Genomic DNA, 22,966 nt, shown 5'->3' on the forward strand with positions numbered 1-22,966 from the left:
AATGTATGTCGCTCTACTTAAATGGCTAGAGAAGCCTGTAAATAGAACTTTATATGGAAATAAACTTTATAGCCTGTTGACAGGTTAATATTTAATTAACTATTAACGTGAACTTTAAAAAAGATCAGTATCTGCTCAGTGTTTATAATTAACTATGTTAAACTTGTACTCAAACTGACATATCCAACTTTGTATTTTCAAAGAATCATTTTAATAATTTGAACTTGGGCACAGTGTCCTCAGTCACCTAGAACAAGGAAGGGCTCTTGGGTCCACTAATAGAAATAACTGACCGGTACCCATGGTGTACATATTAATGGCCCTAAAAGACATCCTCCTCCTGGTCCCAGGATCCACTCTTACTATTTGTTGACTAGCAAAAAGGACTTTGCAGATGAAAATAAATGAGGGCTTATCCTTTTGGGTGGACCCAATGTTCAATACAGGAATCCTCCTGAAAGGGGACAGGAGGACCAGGGCACTAGAAATGGAGATAGGTAAAACACAGGTGGAATGACATCAGAAATATGACCCAAGCCATGAGATGTAGGAGGCTTCAAGGAGCTAGAAACAGAGGTCAGGAAGCAGATTCTTCCCTCTCCTTGTCCACATGGAAGGTCTCTCTGCAACATCTGGATTTTAGGAACTGGTTTTCTTTTCCCCCAAAGTTTGCAATATTTTATTTCAGTAGCCAATCGAATTTCAGTAGCCACTGCCATCCCTTTGACTGCCCATCACTGAAAAATGGCGATTGACCTCTTCTTGGGCATACCAGTGATTCCAAGGACCCCATCTCTGGATGACTTTCTTGCCCTTTGCAGTTAATTCTTAACTTAACAGAAGCTCATCGAGCATGTAACTGTCTCCCAGTGCTCTCCCTTCATTTTCAGAGCCCTTCGATGTCACTGTTTTACATAATGCCCTGAGGTGTTTTCAGAATTGAAACTGTACTCGCTTAGCTTTTCATTTATTCCTCCTGTCACAGACTTCAACTTTCCCTTCTTAAACCTGCTCCAAAGTCACTGTAGACACTTCTGGTGGTATTAATATAGTAATTCCGCAATTACCATCACTTACACAATCATGAGCACTCAGGACTGAAGCTTCACTTGGCCCACCTCTCATATCATAAGAGATGTCGCCAGGTGTCACTTTGAGATCCAATTGTTGTCCAATCACTTCTGCTCTTATTTATTGGTAGTAAAGTCTTCTGCAGGAGTCCCCTCTTTAGAGTCTCATTTCTGCCTGGAAGTGCCTATAAACCTTTCCTTTAATGCCAGCCAAGAGTCTCCCAGATGGTCTGCAAATTGCCATAGAGCAGCTAGTAAGCCCATTAGAAAAAAACCTCCTGGTCAAGAAACAGTGTCTTTAGCCTGCATGGGGTCCTAACTTCCTAGCTGGGTGGGTTAAGGGGCCACCCCTAGGAAGGTGGGCTCACCTTAAGTCATGATAAAGAGTTATATGGAATAGTTATTCCATTAGTCAAATGCTGTGGTTTTCCTTCCCAGAATTCCTACCCCTGGCTCAGTCTCTACAATTTGCAGTGAGGTTGCTATGGGGTTAGGCTGGGTCGTTTGCCTTTTTCACTCACAAAGGTACAGCTCTTCCTTTCTTATTTCTGTCTCTTTCCAAGAATGCTTTCTCTGATGCTTCCAGCTTCCTTACCCTTTCTTTCTCTAAAGCCTCCATCCCTGCATTGTCCACTGTGTCTGACTTACAAGTCTGCTATCTCAGAGGTGTGGCTTTTTCCCTTCTCTACTCCAGGAATCTGCTTCAGCTAGAGCTGGTCTGCCTGTGTTTTTCTTTTAATCTCTAATATAGTTGTCTTCAGGCTTCTGTTAAGCCAGTTCTTAAATTCTTTTGCTAATGAAACTAAGAACCGCAAGAGGGGAACCCGATTTTGCTGGTATCATCTGGTGACCACAAAGAACTCCCCCCCCAAAAAAAAACTACTCATAACACCTCAACTTTTTGAAAATTGGAGCCGAACGTACCCACCTTTCCCTATTGAATAGACCCTGATTTCAGAATCACCCAAATTGCTCAGAAATTATTAGTTTGCTCCTCCTCTGTTAATTTTCTGTGTGTGGACGTGAGTCTGTTTGAATCTCTTCCCTTCCTGGATCAGGGTTTGGTCCCCCTTCTAATACCCATATTAACCTCCCCTTTCTTCCTCCTACCTAAGAGCCCCTGTTCACCCCAGACAGGAGGTCTGTGTTCTTTTTGTTTCAAATGTAACTTTAGAATAGTCTTTTAATTTTTATCCCTTAGAATTTTGGGGAGCTTAAACTCATTCTTATTTTGAGCCTTCTTGCACTGCTGTGGGCCATGCCATCTTCTTTGTGGCGGGCCTTCCTCTTGATCTTTTTGTGCATGGCCTTTAAGATATTTTGAGCCCATTATACCATACCTCGGGGGCTCACACCAGGTCCTTTTAGAGGCTCTCCATTTTCATCTGCAGGATAATTTGCAATTGTAGAATTTCATTTTTCGGGTCCTCCCATTCCACTTCCAACACTTTTTCCTTTTGAACTTCAGGCTATGCATATGTTTTCTTTAAACTTTTAAAATCGGTTCTCTGCAACTTTATCACAGGCTTCTGTTCTTTCAACTTTCTTCTAAGTTCTCTGAATTTCTGCCTCTACAGTTTCATCATAATGCCCCCCTCCACGCACATACACACAGTTGATCAGAATTAGAGCCGAAGCTTCAATTGCCTCTGCTTTCTGTGGGGTTAATGTAGAGGGAAGTCAAAGGGAAAGTGAGTAGGAGGTGGACATGGGAGTTGAGACTTCGGGCTGAGCTCTGGGTATCTGTGGTCCCCTCTGTTCCTGTCTTCCCTTCCCTTTTGTGTCATCTCCATCCACCAGGCAGTATATGAGGAATTCTCAAATGATGGCTTGTGCCCTGGTGACGATAGCTCTCCAGACCCAGATTATCAGTGGGCTGCCACTGGTGTACCACAGTAGGAATCATGTTTGTATGTGTTTGCACTCTCGTAATTGGACCATTCCTATGACTATTTATTTATCTGGGAGTCTCCTCCCACAAAAATCTCAGGTCAGGGAAACAAGATGCTGTATATTGTTCTGGAGTCAAAACCCTAGTCACCTTTGATTTATTTACTTCATTTGATGATAAGCTCCTGAATTATGTTTTAAAATATCATCTCTATTATGCCCTATTTGAAGTCCCACCCACCCCTGCCATTATTATTCCTCTGTCCACGGTTCTCCTGATTCCCTCCGTAGTCGCTGGTTCCACAGCTTTGTCTGGATACTTTCCTTGGATTTCACCCGTCTTTGTCCTCTAATGATGAGAGGATGCACAGCCATACACAGCTTTTCCCTGTGTTCTGAGGGTTCTAACTCAGGTCCCCATGTCCACACAGCAAGAACTCTCCCCACCTGAGCCATATCCCCACTGTCAGACATTTTTCCAGCAGTGAGCACACAGCCACCACTTAGTGCCTCAGATCCCTCAAGCCTCTCATGCCTGGTGATTTTCTACCTTAGGGAGACCTCAGGCTTCCTGAGCCACACTTGCCTGTGAAGACCTCTCCAGGAATTGTCACACAGAAGAGCCTGTCAATTTTGTCTTCTCTTCTGCCCTCTTTCCTGGTTCTTTTCTTTGCCCAGATGATTTTCATTCTTTCCAGTTCTATTGTGATGTCCAAAACAAGCTCGTCAGCCTGCCTTGTCATGGAACTTTCTTAGGGATCTATAAATGGCCACATTCCCTGTCTCTGCTGGGATCCAGCCCTGGTCTTCATAATGCCTGCCTGTACACAGAGTTCAGTGGGGAAGTGTGGGAAACGTGTGGGTAACAGGCCTGGGGGTGGGGGAGTTTGCTCTTATCCTTCTGCAGAGTAGAATCTCATTTCTACCCCTTGCTAGCACAGTGATTTTAGGCAGGCTTTCAGAGCTTCAGGCATCAGGAATAATTAATTCCTACCTATCAGGTTGCTGTGAAGACTAAATATGGAAATCCCCCTGCTAGCATTTAACAAGACTTGAAACTGGTGGTGTTTAGTCATCCCTAGCATTTCAGGAGGTTTCCTTCAAGAAGCCTTTCCTGCCCTGCCATGCCCCCACTGCCCTTCAGACTCATCCCTTCCCCTGCTTGGTTCTTGGGCAGAGGGCCTCTTATACAGCCATGCTTGTTGCTGCCAAATACAAACTGTCCTAGACACATCACTTTCCCAGAGCTAAGCACATGGCCTGCTTCATGTTGGACACTCAGAAATGTTTGCTCAATGCATGAGAGATTTTTTTTTTTTGAGATTTCTTACCTAATTATTGAATTGTTGACCTGTGGACCCCCGGGAAGACTCTTGCTAATTTCTCCATGTACCTTAAACAAAAGGAAGGAAGGGAGGGAGGGAGGGAAAGAAGAAAGAAGGTAGGAAGGGCATGTTGTTAATTTTGAGTTGCTTAAAATATTTAATATTTTGCTTGTGAAAGAGCCCAGATTTAATGTTTCCTGTACTGTATTCATCTTTTATTATATATCTAGTACTAGGAATTAAATAGATGATCAGGTCTCTCTGGTTTTGTCTGTGCCTCCCACCCCGCTGCCTTGGGTGTTAGGGACTGACCCAGCACTCTGACATGTCAGGAAACTGCTCTGTTGAATTCTATGCTTGGCTTTGTTTTGTATGCTGTGTGTGTGTGTGTGTGTGTGTGTGTGTGTGTGTGTGTGTGTGTGTGTGTGTCCACGGCGCGCTCGTGTTGGTTGTGTATATAGGTGAAGGCCAGGCATCAGTCTCCAGTGTTGCTCCTCAAGAGCTGTCTACCCTGTTTTTGAGATCGATCTCTGAATCTCTAATGGGCACAGGCCTTGCTGATAGGCTAGGTTGACCCTCAGCTTCAGAAAGCCAGCTGTCTTCACCTTCCCAGACCTCAGAAGGACCTTCTGAGGACTCCTCTCAGATTCTCATACCTGTGTGACTGGTGCTTTACTAACTGAGCTGTTAGGCGGCTCAATTTGAACAGGCCAGCCTCCGACTTGGGATCTCCCTGTTATCAGTTTTCCAAGCTGCTGGGATTTTAGGAGTGTATCATCAAGTCCAACTAGAAACTATTTCACATAGAAAAGTAACTCTGGTCATCAGCAGATGGGTTTTGGATCCAGATAGTTCCTTTTTTACATGTGGTACTGTTTTAAATCATATCTGAAATGATTCTAACAGCATCATTTCATCTGGCAATGGCTTCTAGGCAAACCCCCCAAGAGATGAGTTACTGAGTTTCCTCAGAAAAGATACGCCCCATTTTTCATATATGCTAACATTATTTTCTCCAGATCACTTTACCAAAGTGTGGACTATTAACTCTTGTATGTTTTCCATCTGTGCTGTTGGGTTTTGAAATAAACGAAGGTGCCCTTGGATAATAAGTGTGTCTGAACTTGCAAAGTAATTTCTCTCCAGTGGCACATTGTTCTTCTAATACAGCATCAGAATATGATATAAATAGCACAGCTCCTCAATTTTCCTGTGCCAGCTCCCTACCTCCTAACTTCTGCACCCCACCACGGTTTCTAATCCTCTGCCTTCTGCTCCATGGGTAGTCGGCATTGGTTGATGATGATAACGCATCCCTTAGAAGTCATTAAGGCAAGTTGTGTTTAATGCGTTTAATCGTTTTCAATGAACCAAGTCATCTTTCTTCTTAATCACTTTAGAAGCTGCTCCCTGAGCGTAAATCACTTATCTGATACTCTCCTGAGTGCCCAGATCTGGGCTTTTAAGTAGCATCTTTAGCCTTGACTTGCTGAGGTTGTAATTTATCAATGGACTTCATGTTCTCAGCCAATCTGTGGGGTCCAGGGATAAGACTGTGATTTCTCATACCATGAGAGGAATAGCTGCATCTGGCAACCTTAGGAGTCGAAGCTATCAGCATCCTCTCTCTCTCCCAGCACAGATGGCTCCACCAAAAAAAAAAAAAAAAAAAGTGTTGCCCCAGAATTGGTGATCAGGCTACTTCACCGACCACTATTTTATTTCCCTTGGATCTAGGAAACCCAAAACACCCTGCCCTGACACTCAATGACTATTTTCCATTTCTCCCCTTTATCTTACTCCTTTGCAATATTTTCTCCGGCCTCTCCACATCAGTGGTGCCCTACGCTGTCCCAGGCAATGAGTGAGATACAGAAGTCTGCGTGATAACTGTCCTTACACTCAGGCAGGCAGTCTAAGTTTGTGGGGTCATTTATTGGAAGGTGCCTTGTTGAGCCTCAGAAAATGTGACATCCAATAAGAGAATGAAGCAAAACCCAGCAAGATGAGTTGAGATCAGATGAAAAATGAGAAAGGTTCATCCTCCGTGTGGGGGGAGGGGTGAGGAGCTGGCACTGGCTCTGGTCATCTGTAGCCCAGGTCAAAAAGGCAGGGAGATAGATGACCCTAGCTCCCACTCCTAGCCCCTCCCACACTTTGATTTTCTGTTTCTAGTCCATGGAGTACCACACAGTCTGAGCAGTGTTTATAACTGGAGACTGTGTGGTTTCTCAGGGATCTTTGCTCATCATCAGATAAATGGCTGCTCTGGGCTCCTCCTGTTTTCTGCCATTCTGTCTCTAGTGGAATCATGTTATTGTAGACAGAGATTCATTCCCCAAGAAGGGGTTTTATTGGGTATGTCTAACTCATATTGCCAAGAAGAATTCCTCAGTGTTACATCTTCTTTTGAGCCCTTATTCCATATCTGCTAGTGGGCTTTAATTCTAAAGCAACACTTCTCTGTGAAACATGTCATTTTCAGGCAGGCAGTGTTGCTATTCAGAAGACTTAATCGAATCATTGACATCTCGGTAAAACAATTTCAGAGATCTGACGATGACTGTGTTAAACCCGGTGACTGGAAAGGATAGTGGCAGATTTTGTGAATAAAGTAGTTAGCTCAACATCTGGCTCTCTTTGGAGAGCAGAAAAAGAAAGTGTTAAGAGACAGATTCAGAATATGGTTTTTAGAGCATGAGCCTGTTTTCGGAGGGCATGGGGGTGTGCATTTGCTTGCATGACAGAAAAAAAAAAGGCATGAAGATACCAGTGCACTGAGACTGACCTTAAAATGTTGTGGTCCTGCTTTGGGGTTTGTAATCAAGGAAGTACTTTCACAGTAGGAATGGTTTGGCTCCTGTCACTGTGACTGCTTAAATTTAATCAAGGTGGTGACACATAAGAAGTACTCTAGCCCTTGAGTCTGATTAGGGCATCGTTCCTAAGAACGATAAGGCTCAAACGTGTTGATGTGGACTCGAGTGTTGTCAGGCTTCTATTAACTCAGGATACAGTTGGCTCACATACAAGAATCAGGGGACAGGCAGTGTTTCAAGACATTAAACTCGTAATCTGAAATTTCCACTTTATTCTGCGATATCTATTTGTGCTTTTATTATTCCGTTGATTGAGTTTAGTACGTGCATGTGCATGTGGGCTCTTGGGCCACCGTGCTTGTGTGGATGTCAGAGGACAGATTGTAGTTCTTGGTTCTCTTTCTCCCACATGAGGTGTGGGCATGGATCAGCTCTTCTGACTTGTTGGCAAGCTCCTTAACCCACTGAGCCATCTCACTGGCTGGCTACTTGTGCTTTTATCAAAGTAAAATACAAATTGGTTTCAAAAGATTGTGTTGTATCTTTTTAATCTGTTTATCTTGCTGCCCCAGTAGAAGATTAAAATGAACAAGAGAATGTTCAACACAGACAGAAGCAGGCAAGCAGAAAAGGAGAAGTAGTAACAAAAGGTCAGGTTAACTTCACACAAAGACTACCCAGGAGGTAATGAGTAACCGTGATGCAATCAAAAAGTGAAACAGTGAGCTGGAGATTACAGAAGCCACACAACTGCTCACCTCCAACTAATATCCATGTTTCTTTTTTCCAGAAAGAAAAAAAAGGTCTACTGAAGCTTCTCTCTGGCGCCTCCACCAAACGCAAGCCCCGAGTCTCCCCTCCAGCGTCACCTACCCTGGATGTGGAGCTGGGTGCAGGGGAGGTGCCCTTGCAAGGAGCAATGGGTCCTGAATTGCCGCTAGGGGGCGGCCACGGGCGGGCGGGCTCCTGCTCCACAGATGGAGATGGCCCAGTGGTCTCTGGGACAGCATCCTTAGCTCAGGATGCTTTCCATCGCAAGGCAAGCTCCCTGGACTCCGCAGTGCCCATCGCTCCACCACCTCGGCAGGCCTGCTCCTCCCTGGGTCCTGTCATGAATGAGGCCAGGCCTGTTGTTTGTGAAAGGTGAGTGAGTCCCTTTCCTCTCAGAGAAGGGAACGCGAGCTTTAGGCTAGACATTTTATTCTGATCTAGAAGATGATCTTCTACGAGGCTGTAAAACATCAAGCCAAATTGGTAATGACATTCAAGCATAGGATTTGTTTTGCTGCTTGCTACAGCAAACCTGTCTAGTTAATGGCTCCAGATTGATCAACACATGACATCTGCTGATCACTGTCTAATCCAGTGGTCCTCAACCTTCCTAATGCCATGACCCTTTAATACAGTCCCTCATGTTGTCGTGACCCCCAACTATAAATCTTTGTTGCTACTTCATATCTGTAACTGTACCCCTGTTATAAACGTAAGTATTTTGGGAGTTAGAGGTTTGCCAAAAGGGTCGAAACCCACAGGTTGAGAACCACTGGAATCCTTTGGTCTATTAAGAGCTCCCGGACCTTTGTGCCACATCAGAGAATTTTTTTCCCTGTGTCCTGTGCCAAAAGAACACAATGTAAGTTCAGGTGGCACTCCTGGTTCGTACACTCAGCATGATAATCATTCTTTTAGTGATTCTGGCTTTGAATAGCGCTTACAAGTGGGAATTCTGTTTCATGCAGTCGAGGGAGTCTAGGCATGTGTTAGGGAAGAAATGTACTTAGTAAGACACTTATCTACCAGGACTATAAAAACTAGAGAGCTAACTGCTGCTCATTGCCGAAGAAAACGTCATGCAGTCCATTCAAATTACTATTCTGTTTTCGTATGATGAAAACACTTAAGCCTCATCTGTTTCTGTACACTTCCTTCTCTCTAGACTTGAATGTTAAGAGATAAACAAGTTTCTAGTTTTTTAGAGGTTGACATGGTCTCAGTCGCAGAACTGGTGATAGTGGGAGCTTTAACATGTAGTTATGACGTCTCCTCATGTTGCCCTGGCTGGTCTCAAAGTCCTGAACTCAAGCAACCTTCGCCCCAGCCTATCACGTAGCTAGCTAACACTACTGGGGTGCACCACTGTGCCTGACTTTGTGTTGCCCATTGGAAAAATTCACGTGAAATGTTATCATTTAAAATGATTTAGGCTCAAGAGGTGGCTTAGCTGTTAAAAGCAAACACTTTTCTTATAGAGGACCTAAGTTTAGTCCACAGCCCCAGAGCAACTGACGCCTCTTGCATTCGCACACACCCATGTGTATAGTCACACACAGAAATCTTAAAAAATTATTGTTGTAACAACATCACTTAAATGAGGTTTCCTTCGTATTTCAAGTGGAACTACATGATCATGTGTATTGAAGCCTCATGATTTCCTGGCACATTTTCAATGATAAGTAAACTATAAAAGTGGAGGATAAACATCAGATAAACAATGTTTATAAAGTACTATATTATGCGTTTTCACAAGGAGGTAAAATAATTTTCTATAGTTCTGACTGACATAAAGGCAGTTTTGAAATGACACATGACCCTAAAAATGTCCACACACACACACACACACACACACACACACACACACACACACACACACCTGCACACAGATCCCTCTGGGTTTCTCCTCAGCCAGAAAGAGAAAATGTTCTCCAGAAAGCTTTGAAACCAAGTCCTAGCTTCTCTCACACTTTGATTCTGGAGTCCACTTTTCTCCTGCAGAGTTCTGCTGCTGCTTTCCAGGGACAGCACAACCTCCTGCCCCTGGAGCTAGTCCAGTTAACTTGTGGACTCACTTCCAGTCACCAAGACTCCCACTCTCCTGCCAGACCTTGATCTGCAGTTTTCCCTCACACCTGGGGGCCCTGTACTGTTTTCCCCTCCTCCTCTGTGGAATCTGTGTGACTGTTCGGAATGGTGGTTCACTTTGCCCACAATCTCCCTAGGCCTTGGCTGGGCACCGATGCCTCATTGCCACCCCCATTATGCATTCCTTTTCAATCGCCAGATGTCCCCAATCTCTGTGGCTTCTGTATTCCTGTTCTTTCCTCTTAAAAAGTGCTTTCTAACAGCGGGCTCTGCCTTTTAGGCCATCTGAAAGGAGAGCTGCTAACCAGACAGGTGATGGCGTGTGGGGAGTGAGGGAGGCACATCAGATAGGGAACATGAAGAACTTAATGATGAGACAGATGGACCCGGGCACTCTGGAAATCTCTGGCAGGTTTTTATATTGCCATTTCAATTTTTAGGAGAGGGAAGGGGGTCCTTAGGAAAGATTTCAGCCCAACTTTATATTTTTATAATCCATATGCTCAACGGAATATTAAATGTAATAGCCAGCCCTAGCAACCTTTGCCTTCGCACAGTGCTGGTAATGGTATTTATTTAGCTTGGATGCTTAAGTCTGCCTGACTGTAAAAACAATGGGAAAATGGTCTGTTCGCTGAGGGGAATGGGGGGTTTGGGTTAATAGAGACCTAGCAAGTGTTTCATTTAAAGATTACCTGTTTGTATATTTTGAAACTTTGAACACAAATGGAGGAAGTGTGATTCAGAATGCACTTGAAGTGCTTTGTCCCTTTGCTCAAAGGGTACACACCAGCCCTGGATTCCTCCTGTGGGACTTGGTCTGAGGGACTTTCATGAAAACGTGTTTCAGGGTGAATGCCAGGACAGAGAGAGCCCACATTCATCCGAGGGATACTGCAGGAGCTAGTGGAAAGGCCCCTCTCCCTCCACGGCCCTATTTCATAAATGGTTGGGTGGGAGCAAGCAGGGGAGGGGATAAAGTTAAAAAAAAGTGACTGAGGCAGCCATGTGTCAATGAGAAGGAGCAGTCACATGGCATGAAGAGGCACCGTCTCATAATGAGGAAGGATGAACCTTGAAGTGTGTTGACAGGTCTTGGTGTCAGCTGAGAGAAATTCTCCTGGGGAACAAAGGGATTCTTTTGTGTTTTGAGAGAGACCGCTGCAGAAAGCAAGCAAGAAATAGCGTGGTATCCTGGAGACAGAGGATGTGTAGTTGACGACAGCACAGATAATAGAACAAATATTTTTAGGCTCTATTTTTACAGAGATGGAGGAAAATAATTAGGAAATTGCAAAGCAAATGTAGAAATAAAATATTTCAGATGAGATGGAAAATAAAAGTACGTGTGACTTGACACACACACACACACGTGTGTACAGATGGCTTAGAGAAGTATAGCAAGTCTCTTTTACCTGTGTGTATTTTGAAGTTTAGGAATTAAAGCAATAGCCAATACCATAAATTGGGAAGGAACCCATGGTCTTTGATCAGGGATTAAACGGGCACTCTTAGAAACATACAAATTGGATAGTGGTTGATTTACTGAGAGGCAGCCGGGCTTAACCACCATGATTAATTTCTTTGAGTCAGTGACAATGAACCCACCGGGTGAAGCAATGGACATAATTTATTTGGACCTTGCACATGATACAAAGCCAGCTAGTGTGGTTTTGCCAGTAAAATACTTAATTGGATCTTAGATTGCTGTGGCAACTGGCAGGAAGCAGTAAATGGTAACTCACACAGACCAGGTTGAGAGAGTGCTTCTCAGAGTCACAGGGGGACTCACTGCAGTCATATAAGGGCAGATCAGAAAGGACAACGTGGGAACTACAGACAGGCAAAAAAAAAAAAAGCTAAAGAAATAGAAAACTAACAAAAGGCTGCCGGTTAGAATGCTATGACCCAAACCGGGAGTTTGTCATTGTCTGTAGGGTACCCTCTTCATACAACAAGAGTCTTTCTCCATCTCCATCCTTGTGCCTGTCACAGCCTCCTAGAGGTAGAAGCCCATTTAGAGCTGAAACAAGCCACACCCAGTGTGCTTTGTTCAAAGGGACCAATGTACTTTCTAACAACCAGAGTGTTTGTCAGCCCTTCTCTCTCCTCCCCCAGCTCTTCCCTTCTCTCTGACATCCATACACACACCTGACCCATGCTGTCTTGCATTCTTTCACTCTCTGTGGGCCTCTTTCCTTTTTTCTAATATTCCCACTATTTTTAGTTGTTGATTCATCTCATTTTTTTAATTGTGTAAAATATAGTTTGCCCACAGTCAGATAGAATGCAGAGAGCAAGAGATCTTGGAACACTGAGTCTTAAATGAGATGTCTTCATCAAACCCCTCCCCCAGGGCCCAGGGAACCCTGCAGAAGTGGAGGCAGAAAGAGTGTAAGCCAGAGGGAATGGAGGACACCAGGAGAACAAGGCCCCCTAAATCAGCATGAGCAAAGCTCACATGAGCTCACAGGGCCTGCTCGCTTCTGCACCAGGTCTTCTGCATATGTTTTATGGCTTCCAGTTTGATGTTTTTATGGGACTCCTGAGTGTGCGAACAAGTGGGTCTCTGATTCTTGTGCCTTCTCTTGGGCTCTTTTCCTTCTATTTCTTTGTCTTGTCCAACTCCGATATGATAGTTTTTGTTTTTTCCTACTATATTCTGTTATATTGTATTATTATCCCTCAGAGGCCTGTTCTGTTCTAATGAGACCCAGGGAGTGGATCTGAATGAGAGGGGACGTGGGAAAGAAGGGGAATGGTAGAGAGAAGGAGGGAAAACTGTAATCAGAATATATTATGTGAGGATAGAATCTATTTTAAGTTAAAGGAAAAATAAAATATAGTTGAAATTTGCCACTACTCAAGAGTGAAATCCGATGTGCTGGGTGTCTTTACATTGGTCATCCTCGCGGTCCATCTCTAGAAATTTTCCTCCACCCCACACTGAAACTGTATCCTGCACATCTCCCCATTTTTTTCCCCATCCTGAGGCCCCTGTAGAGACCATTCTGGTTTGTCTCTGCATGATGGTTCCTGAGCAATGGAGTCCTAGAACGGCTTGCATTTTTCATGTGGCTTGCTTCTTGTAGCATCGTGCTGTCAAGGTTCCTCCATGTTGTGGCATACCTCAGGATTTCATTTATTTTTACAGAACATGGAACATTTTTTTTTTTTTTAATGCTTGCTATGTGATTAGATCTCTTAGTCATTCGATGTGCTCAGTAAGAATCATCTTGTGTTCTACACTTGGTAGTGTGAGTTGGATAGAGTGAATTTGGCATCGCCCCACAAGCAGAGAGCAAATGAGACAGGAACACAGATGGTAAAAATCCAGGGTGGACTGAGCTGAGTGCCATGAGAAATACACACGGGGTCCTCTGGGATTTAGTCAAGCGTGAAATGACTTCCAGGTACGGGGCCAGAGGTTTCACAGGGGAGATTTGGAGCCAGATCTTGAGAGATTGATAGGGCATAGATGGAGAGAGAGATTGTCAAAGCAATTCCCAACGCAAGGAGCTGCATGAGCCAGTATGTGGAGTAGGAGAAATGAGGCTACACTTGAAGAGACATATTGAGGCTTCAGGGAGTGTTTAGAATGTTTGTGGTGAGGAGAGCGGCTATAGCTGCAAAGCCGGAACGAGGCCAGATTGTTGAGGGCTTTGTGTGGCAGTGTGAGGATTACCCTTACAGACGTGAGAGCCTGCTAATGGTTTCTCACAGTGGGTACCTACAGGTGGAGTCACTTAATAGAAATCTCGGAGTTGTGTGTGGAATGGATTGGGGACAGGAAGAAACATGATGCAAGAAGAAGGGGGTGGGACATAGTGAGGTCGTCAGCCAGGATGGTGAAGATCACAGTGAAGAGGGTGGATTGGGGTACAGGCTTTAAAGGAGGCTCAGCAGGTGCCACAGATGGTGCAGAGAATGTGGCTTTGGTTCAAGGTATCCAGAAGATCCCAGGATCTCTATTCCCACAAATGCAAGCATAATCCAGCAAGACAGAGGGTAGGGCAGCAGACGTAGGCCTCCACAGCTGTGTCGTACATCTGTTTGCTGGTCTCTGTAAATATTCTGCTTGGCAGAGTTTTTTGGTGCCTGAGCTCACTGGGCTATCCTGCCAGCATTTGGCTTTCGGGGTCTATGTGAGAAGTCTCAGTACAAACCACCCCACAAGGCTCAAGGCCAAGGGCTGAGCTGGAAGGCTTCTAAGTGGAGTCTGTCACTGCTGCACCTGGCAGTCCTCACACGATGAAGACTGTGTCACAGTTTCCATTATGCACGGGGTTTCTCACTCCACCCCTCCCCCTCGAGGTCTATAACTTAGCAATGAAAATTTGCTCCCACTGGGAACTTGGCAGGAAGATAATGTTCTTAGCCCAGCAGCCATTCTAGCTCTGGATTCTCCGACAAAATTGGTTTAGTGCATTTTTATAAAATGCAAATATTAATCTAATTCACTTCGAGTTTTTCAGACTATTTTTGTTCCATTTCACCTTAAAGCAGCTTGCAGACTGCCAGTCAGAAATGTATCTCGTGAGAGATGTACTTGGAATATGCTTTCATTCAGTGGTACATTCTCCTCTAGCACTGCAAAGCTTGGCTTAAATTTTAACTCGCCCCAAATGGCAACTACATCATTGCTTTTTTTATGTCGATGTTTAGCCCGTTGGCATCAGACCTGAGAAATTACATCTGGGCCCTTCCTTGAGATCAGCCCACAATGAAGTTGTGAGTTTGCTTTTAAAGATGTCAGCGAAAGGATTCCAAAACTCTATGTCATTCTAAAGTGTGTGAACTCTCAGTGTCGGGATGTTCCTTAGCTTGTGGCCTGAGTTCATTTGTTAGTTACGGGCTAGCCTAGGCCTTAAAATTCCCCTCCAGACCCCTGTGACTTCTTGACTAAGCCACATGCTCGAAAGTAGAAGCTGACCTTCTGGGGTGGAACTATGTGTGTCACCATACTGAAGACATCACTTACAATCTCATTCTACTGCTTGTGAAATATATTGCCTATATATTGCCCATTCCCCAGGTGAGGAAACTGAGATAGTATTAACCAGCTGAAAGTTAAGATGCTCTGAGGGACCATAAAGACTGTCCGTTCCCTCCACCCACCGCACCTTGTCTCTTCCCCTGCTCTGCACTTTATTGACCTCGTCTGTAAACCCTTGTGTCTGAGTTGGCTACACCTTTCTTGGAAAGGATGAACCAACCCATTGCAGACTTCAGAGGCTAAATTGGTTCCTGTGCCCCGGGGAGCGGAGTAAAATTGTTGGGCAGCTGCTTAGCTTTTGTGAAAAATGAGACCCCCTCACTGTGATCTTCCCTAATGTGGGTAGATCCTTGCTGCTATGGGATTGGGGACTGGGGACTGGGGACTGGAGGAAGAACCAGGATGTACAGATGCTCCCTTGGGTTGGAGGGTCCAGGTTTAAGGTGGCTCCTTCCGGTGACTGTTGACTTATTTGGGGAAGACGCTTCAGTTCCTCATGTGCTGCCCTCCTTGGGGCTGTCCAGTAGCCTCACTCATGCCAGATGATTTTCCCTATCTTCAGTTACTTAGCCTCCAAAATCACATTGTCACAGGACGTCCCTATGCATTGTAGAAGGCAATCATGTCAGCGGGAGAGCAGCAGAGGCCAGGGTGACCGAAAGGTGGCTACAGTACACCATCGCCACTACCACCACCCACTTTGATTGAGAAAAGCAAGAGGGAATAGAAGCATGAGGCTGCTCGATGCCAACCCACAAGACTGCTGGGGAATTTAGGCTATACCTCCTTCCACTCAACATCTGAGTTGGGAACCAAGGACAAGCAAATAGGTTGGGACTAATGGCGGTTGGAATGTCAACATCAATACTAATGGTGGAGGACCAAATTTGAACCCACAGTTCTCTGCTCTCTGTGTGGACCTTGGGACCTTCTTCTCAACAGTGGAGTAGGCTGTGTAAGGCAGGCAAACTTCCAAAGAGTCACTGCCCCCTGGATATCAAACTCAGTATAAAGATACCGAAGGGATCCCTCCAGGTCTATACCCAGGCAGCAGACCTGACAACCCCCCCACCCCCGGCTCATTGTGTGAAGGCTGGACAGAGCCCAAAATCGAATCTACTCATCTCTTCCTGGAGTAGAGGGTAGGACAGAAATGGTTCCCCTATTAAGATTCATACTAGGGCTAGAGAGACGGCTCAGAGGTGATGAGCACTGGCTACTTTTCCAGAGGTCCTGAGTTCAATTCCCAGCAGCCACACGGTGTCTCACAGCAATCTGTAATGAGACCTGGTGCCTTCTGGCCTGTAGACAGAACACTGCATACACAATCGATCGATCAATCAATCAGTCAATCATTCAATTGATAATTATATAAATTTAAAAAAATAGAATCCATACAAAACATAGCCTTTGATATTGCCAAGATACAAATACTGGAAGTAGACAAAAATTTTCTTCCCTGTGTAGGCAACTCAGCCATACCAGCCTGGCCATCACTAGTGGATTGGATCGAATACCCAGACTCAGTCTTTGTTAATGCCAAGCCTGCTAAACAGAGATTCACCATATTTTGAGTTTTATGAGCCTTTGTAAATGGTGTATAAATCCTGCAGACTGGCGGTGCCTCACTTTTACTGCTGATCTGAATTGCCTGCTTCTCCTTTGTAGGCACAGGGTGGTGGTTTCCTATCCTCCTCAGAGCGAGGCAGAACTTGAACTCAAAGAAGGCGATATCGTGTTTGTTCATAAAAAGCGCGAGGATGGCTGGTTCAAAGGCACGTTACAAAGAAATGGGAAGACAGGCCTTTTCCCGGGGAGCTTTGTGGAAAACATCTGAGGAGACGCCACACCGAGCAAGGGTAACATCGCATCACATGACTAAAGAGCACAAAGCAGCGTCATAGGAAGAGCACATCTGTGGACTTCCAGATCTTCAGGAGCTGAGCAAGGATGGGCACCTGACTCCAGATTCCCGGTGGGCTACCCCAGCGGGCAGAGTGAAGGCGGCACCTGTGTGGGTCCCGCCCCCTCGGGGCTTCTGATGTGTAAAGTGTGCCTTGTACTGTCTAATGGGCTATACAGAGAAATGTTTCTTTTTTTTTTTAAGATGTATAACTAAAATGGACAATTGTTTACAAGGCTTAACTAATTTATTTGCTTTTTAAAAAAACTTGAACTTTCTTGTAATAGCAAATTCTTTGGATTATGATTTTTAAAAATTATTAATTTATGAAATGATGGTGAAGCTGGATTCTCTCCCATTGAGAGCAAGAGATTCTTTTTGACATAGAATGCACCCCCTCCCCCTGCTCGCTGCTCTCCTCCCCCCAGTTATATTTTGCTTCTTTGAGACAGAAATGATATTTTCCAGACAACTGAATCAGTACCAGCAAGGACCTGGCGTGGGGAGACAGTGGCTCCCAGCTAGAAATGTTAGTGGGTCCCCATCTGTCTGCTCTGATCAGAAACCACCCCGCAGACCTAATCCTCGATTTCATTTGTGGGTTTTTCATTTTCCCAGAATGAAGTGGGTGAAGTAAGGAGGAAAATAAAGCACAAATCGTTGACTAAAAATACGTATTTGTTTGTTAACACAGGCAGCCCAGTGTGTTGGCTGGGAAGTAGGAGAAGCTGAAGTTGTAGTTGCTGTGTGTGAATGACTTTGAAATGTAATTTCCCTGTTACCCTCAAGTGATCTGCATGCCCAAGACACAGTAAAAATTTGTGAGACAGTGGTGGTAAGAGATGCACTCGTGTTGAAGTCAAAGGCTGTAAGAAACGCTGTGAAAGTTCCCATTGATCCATTGTGATTCCTCCGCCATCTTGCATGTGTTACCGGATTCCCACAGTGATATGGACTGTGCATGGTGTGTATATGTCATCCCAGTTTTCACTCAGAATTGACCTATACAGGAGGTTTAAAAAAAAAAATAAACAGCATTCTCTTGTCTACACACCACCACTACTGACCGGGATGTCTTGAGTGTGCTTGCTCGCTCTCTGGTGAAAGGCATATGCTAGGCAACACACCAGTGGGTAGTTAAAATGCTCTTTCATGTGTGCCCTCCCAGCTGACTGAAGTGAAGGGTGAGTTTATCCAGGAGACCACTGGCTCCTGTGACTGTTGAAGCTCTGCAAGGCTTGCTGGGAGTGGCTGTGCCCACACCTTACAATTGTGGCAGGGTCCAGCCGAGCCCATCTTTTTATAGCCATCCTTTGATGTCCAGCAGTGTCTTCTTCCAGTTTCCTCCCAACTGTGGGTCTGGTAGCCCTGAAAACAGCTGGAAGAAAGACAGCCTGGTAGTGAATGGGATTGTTCTACAGTTCTCTTCTGGGTCAGTTAAGTAAGGAAGTCAACATACAACCAACCTTTTCCTTTTTCTTTTTTAACTTTAAGAGAAAAGAAGCTGGGAAATATTGACATGAACTGAAGAATCAAGTAATGGCAAGAGATTTTATTGTCTTAAAAAGATATGTAATGTGGTTGGAAGTGGAATCATTCCTGTTAACCATTTTTTTTATATATAAAACACTGTATATTATGTTCCTTTGTGTTGAATTTTTTTTAAAAAAATACTTTACTTGGATATTCATGTAATATATAAAGGTTTGGGGAAATGAACTTTAGTTAGGAAAAAGCTGACATCAATCAGCTTTCATCTGTGTGAGTTGACACCAATGTGTCATAATATTCTTTATTTTGGGAAATTAGTGTATTTTATAGAAATTTTAAAAAAGCAAAAAGACTACTACAAGTTAAGATGATTTTTTTTTTAACCTGTCTTTTCTCCATATTTTCAGCTATGTGACTGAAATATCCCTGGTAATAGTTTCCTGGTATAAAGTTGGTTAAAATTTCATCTGTTGGTAGATCATTAGGTGATATAATGTGTGGGCTTTCTGTTGGGTTTTTTGGCGACAGTAGATGGATGTTGTAACAAGGGCTTGTTACACAGTGGTGGTAATGATAAAATTACAATTTATCATTCCTTTTATGTTAATTTTGAGGACTGGATAAAAGGTTTCATTATTAAAACTTGATGTTCAACCCTTCTATGCCCTTTGTATCAGTCTTTGAAGTATTTGTTCTTTAAAATGAATAAACATAAAACTCCTTGGGGCTGGAGGGGGTAGCTCGGCTGTTAAGAGTGTGGCCTGTTCATACAGAGGACCTGAACTCTGCTCTCACATTGGTCACCTCACAGCTGCCTGTAACTCCAGCTCCAGGGGACCCAGTACTCTTCTGACCTCTTCAGCCATTGTACTTGTGCGTGCACGCATATACACGCTCAAATGTGTGTGTGCACACATACACAGGGACGGACAGACATGTGAGAGGTAGAGGTCTCATACCAGCAACACAGAGAGAGAGAGAGAGAGACAGACAGACAGACAGACAGACAGACAGACAGACAGACACACACACACACACACACACACACACACACACACACACACAGAGACAATTTTTAAAACTCAGTCACTTTTGCCTCAATTTCTTTTTTAATTAATTTATTTATTCTTTGACTTAATTTCTAAATGATAAAGTCTTTGCATGCAGCTCAGACTGGAGGTGCCTCCTATGATGATCAGTTTGATGGGTATGATTTATTTTTCCTGCCAAACAAACCTTAATTGCTTAGTTCCCCAAGAAGTTTAAACTCTTCAAAGAGTTTCTGGGTCTCAGAAGATAGTATGTAACACTTGCTGAACTTGGTCCCTCCAGGGTTCCTAAAATAACTTAGCAAGTGCACGATTTCTAAGTGTGGGAGCAGCAGAGCCAGAGCCAAACACATGGCCACCACAGGTCTGGTGTGGCGTGGGAACACTGTCCCTCAGCTCAGCATGATTTTAATCTCCCAGGAAATGAAAGGCCCACGGAAGTCTTGTTTAAAAATATGGTTTTCTATTGACTTTGGGTTACCATATCAAATTACTTGTAAGAATTAAAGATCAGGAATTCTAGGTGGTACTGTAGCCACGCCAGAAGCTCCCTTTGTAATTGCCTGTGTGAGCCAATTATGACGTCGTCCCTTCCTGCTCTTGCCCTGTGTGTCGCACTGGTCATTGTGAGGAGCAAAGAAGAATGTGTCACAGTTTGAAAAGTCTAATCTTTCCTTCTCTCTTTCTTTCTCTTTCTCTCTCTTTTCTTTCTTTCTTTCTTTCTTTTTCTTTCTTTCTTTTTTTATTTTCCTTTTTTTTTATTTTTTGAGACAGTCTCTCTATGTAGCTGGCTAACCTAGAATTTGCTATGTAGACCAGACTGACCCCAAACTCTCAGAAATCTGCTTTCCTCTGCCTACCAGAGTACTGGGGTTAAAAGAAAGTGCCTGCCATATTGTGTTTAAATGTGCAATATTAGTTTCATCAAATTTAAATCAAAATCTTTTACCTCCTCCATGTAGGGCATATGTTATAGAATAAATGCCTTTCAGGGTCTAAGTGTATTCCAAAGGAACAGACTAAGGCCCTGTTTACAAGTGCTGCACACTTAATTTTCTGTTCCTGTAATAAAGATGGTATTTCATCATGTTGGCCAGGCTGCCTTTAAGCTCCCGGGCTTAAGCGATCCTGACTTAGACTCTAAATCTCCCCAAAAGCTAGAACTCTAGACACGAACCATTGTGCTAAATTTAGGGCAGAGTTTGTATTGCCTGTAGAAGTCAGAACAACACTAGAATTTACCTTTGGAAAGGGCTTTTAAAAGATGCTTAAAGTTATTTAACTCCTTGTTTGTGTCCACGGGAAGTTTTGTATTGTTTTCAATAGTATGTGGTGTGTGTGTGTGTATGTAGTACGTGTGCCACAGCATTAGTGTGGAAGTCAGATGACAATTTTGTGGAATCAGTTTTCTCCTACCTTTACATGGCTTCCAGGCATTGAACTTTCCAGTTGGCAGGCTTGTATGGTAAGCACCTTTATCTGCTGAGTCATCTCAACTAATTATTATTATTATTATTATTATTATTATTATTATTATTATTATTATTCACATGCACACACAGGGCAGGGGCATGTACAATGATCAGAATCATTTCTCCCACTGTGTGTTCTGGGTTTTAAACCATTAAACTGCCCTTATCAAGGAAAGCCCAACTGAAAATACTCCAAGAAAGGGAACTTGTCTGCCTCTGAAAATAAACCCGAGTATACTTACAAAGGGGATTAGCCAGTGTCTAAGTTTGGCAAGGGGAAGTGGCTCTCCTGTGGATCCAGACTGTGGGGAGTGTCTGGGACTTTGCTCTCTGCCTGCCGCAAGGACCCTTATCAGCAGACACAGGAAGGAGCTATTAGACTGAATAGCGACCAGCCAAAGTCAACAGCGACAGCTTTAATATACATGTCTCTGGCTGATAGATTTGTGTTTCCTATTACAGTCAACCCTTGAACAATTCAGTTCTGAACTGGGCAGGTCCACTGTATTTATAAGATTTAGAGATTTGTAACAGTTGGGGTGGGAGACAGACCATAAACCCTAGTAATACCAAGCAAAACCAAAAAGCATACAATGTATGTAGATAATAGTCTACCATTTACTACCATAAAATACACACACAGACCTGTTTATTTTTTTTAAAGTTAAAAATTTATCAAAATTTACCCAAACACAGACGGTCCAAGGCACTAACTGCAGCTGAAATGAAGAAATGCAAAAAGAAAAAAAAAAAAAGAGAGACACACTCATAGACACAAGATGCCGCATGAATCATAACTGTATCAAAGTGCCTGCAGTGAGCCTGTGGCCACCTGCTGGTGCTGTTGCAGTGAGCCAGAAGCCATGGCACCTGCTTAAACCACCTTGCAACCATGTGATCGACACGTGACCCTTCCTCTTGCCAGGAAGTGAGCAGCCGTCAACACCGATGGCCCACGATGTTTGAACATATTTTTCACAGTATAAAACATGCAAGATAATGTGTTAATCAGCCGCTGATGTCTGTTGAGAGGCTCCCAGTCCTCTGTAAGCTATTGGTAGCTGAGATTTTGGAGAGGTATATGTAGGTTTTCGACTCCATGAGGAAATTGGCACCCCTGGCACCTATTTTGTTCACACATCTAAACACTGATTTGCCATGTGTGGTGACTCACACCTTTAATCCCAGCACTTGGAAGGCAGAGGCAGGTGAATCTCTGTGAATTCAAGGCCAGCCTGGTCTACAAAGTGAGTTCCAAGACAGGCTCCAAAGCAACACAGAGAAACCCTATCTTGAAAAAACAAACAAACAAACAAAAACAGCAACAAAAACCACTCTGATTTAGCTTAGATTTCCATTTCAGAACACCATACAGAACTTGCTCAGTGTGGATTCTTGTCTCACACAAGAGCCAGGAGTCTGGTAATGATGTGTAAAGGAACTGCAGTTGACATTAATCTTTGAGTCCCCATTCCCTATATTTGTCCAGGGTCAGACTGAGTAATACTATGGTACTATTAAGTCTCCAAAGATAAGGGAATTATCCCAGCTAATAATCCCAGCTAATCAGTGAGCCAGATACCACTGCTATTGCTTTCACCTTAGATAAAATATTTGGTTCCCAGAGGTTGCTGACCTTGGAGTTGAATCTTTCAAGGTTGAGAGGCTTGTAAGGGAATAATAATGGGAGTGGGGGGGGGGGTGAGAAAGCCTTCCTAAATTGGACTCAAACCCAGAATCTGTAGAAGAGAAAAAACAAAAAATACTGGTCAATTCAACAACAGAAAATTTGAAGTATCTACACCATAAAAACACCATAACCAAAGTCAAAAGAATGATGGGGGAAAATGTAATTCAGCAGTTCTCAACCCATGGGTAGAGATCCCTTTGGGGGTTGAAAGACCCTTTCACAGGAGTTGCCAAAGAAAACACATATTTACAGTTCATAACAGTAGCAAAATTACAGTGAAGAAGTAGCAACAAAAATGACTTTGTGGTTGGGGGGGTCATCACACCATGAAAAACTGTATTGCAGAGTGGTAGCATCATGAAGGTTGGAAACCACTGCTGTGATCTCTGGCAGACAAGATAT

At 43.8% G+C, this 22,966-nt stretch overlaps 1 protein-coding gene across 2 annotated transcripts in view; it reads left to right on the forward strand.

Moving 5' to 3' along the window:
- The window catches only part of Sh3rf1 (SH3 domain containing ring finger 1), a 157,606-nt gene extending 138,591 nt beyond the window's left edge, over nt 1–19,015 (forward strand). For both annotated transcript variants that reach the window (XM_027394074.1, XM_027394075.2), the window contains 2 exons: nt 7,895–8,247; nt 16,628–19,015. In XM_027394074.1, the coding sequence (XP_027249875.1) occupies nt 7,895–8,247; nt 16,628–16,796 (522 nt within the window). In that variant the 3' untranslated portion in view covers nt 16,797–19,015. The remainder of the gene's footprint in view (nt 1–7,894; nt 8,248–16,627) is intronic.
- Nucleotides 19,016–22,966: the final 3,951 nt, after the last annotated feature.

The sequence above is a fragment of the Cricetulus griseus genome (genome assembly GCF_003668045.3).
Source record: "Cricetulus griseus strain 17A/GY chromosome 1 unlocalized genomic scaffold, alternate assembly CriGri-PICRH-1.0 chr1_0, whole genome shotgun sequence".
NCBI classification, from domain to species: domain Eukaryota; kingdom Metazoa; phylum Chordata; class Mammalia; order Rodentia; family Cricetidae; genus Cricetulus; species Cricetulus griseus.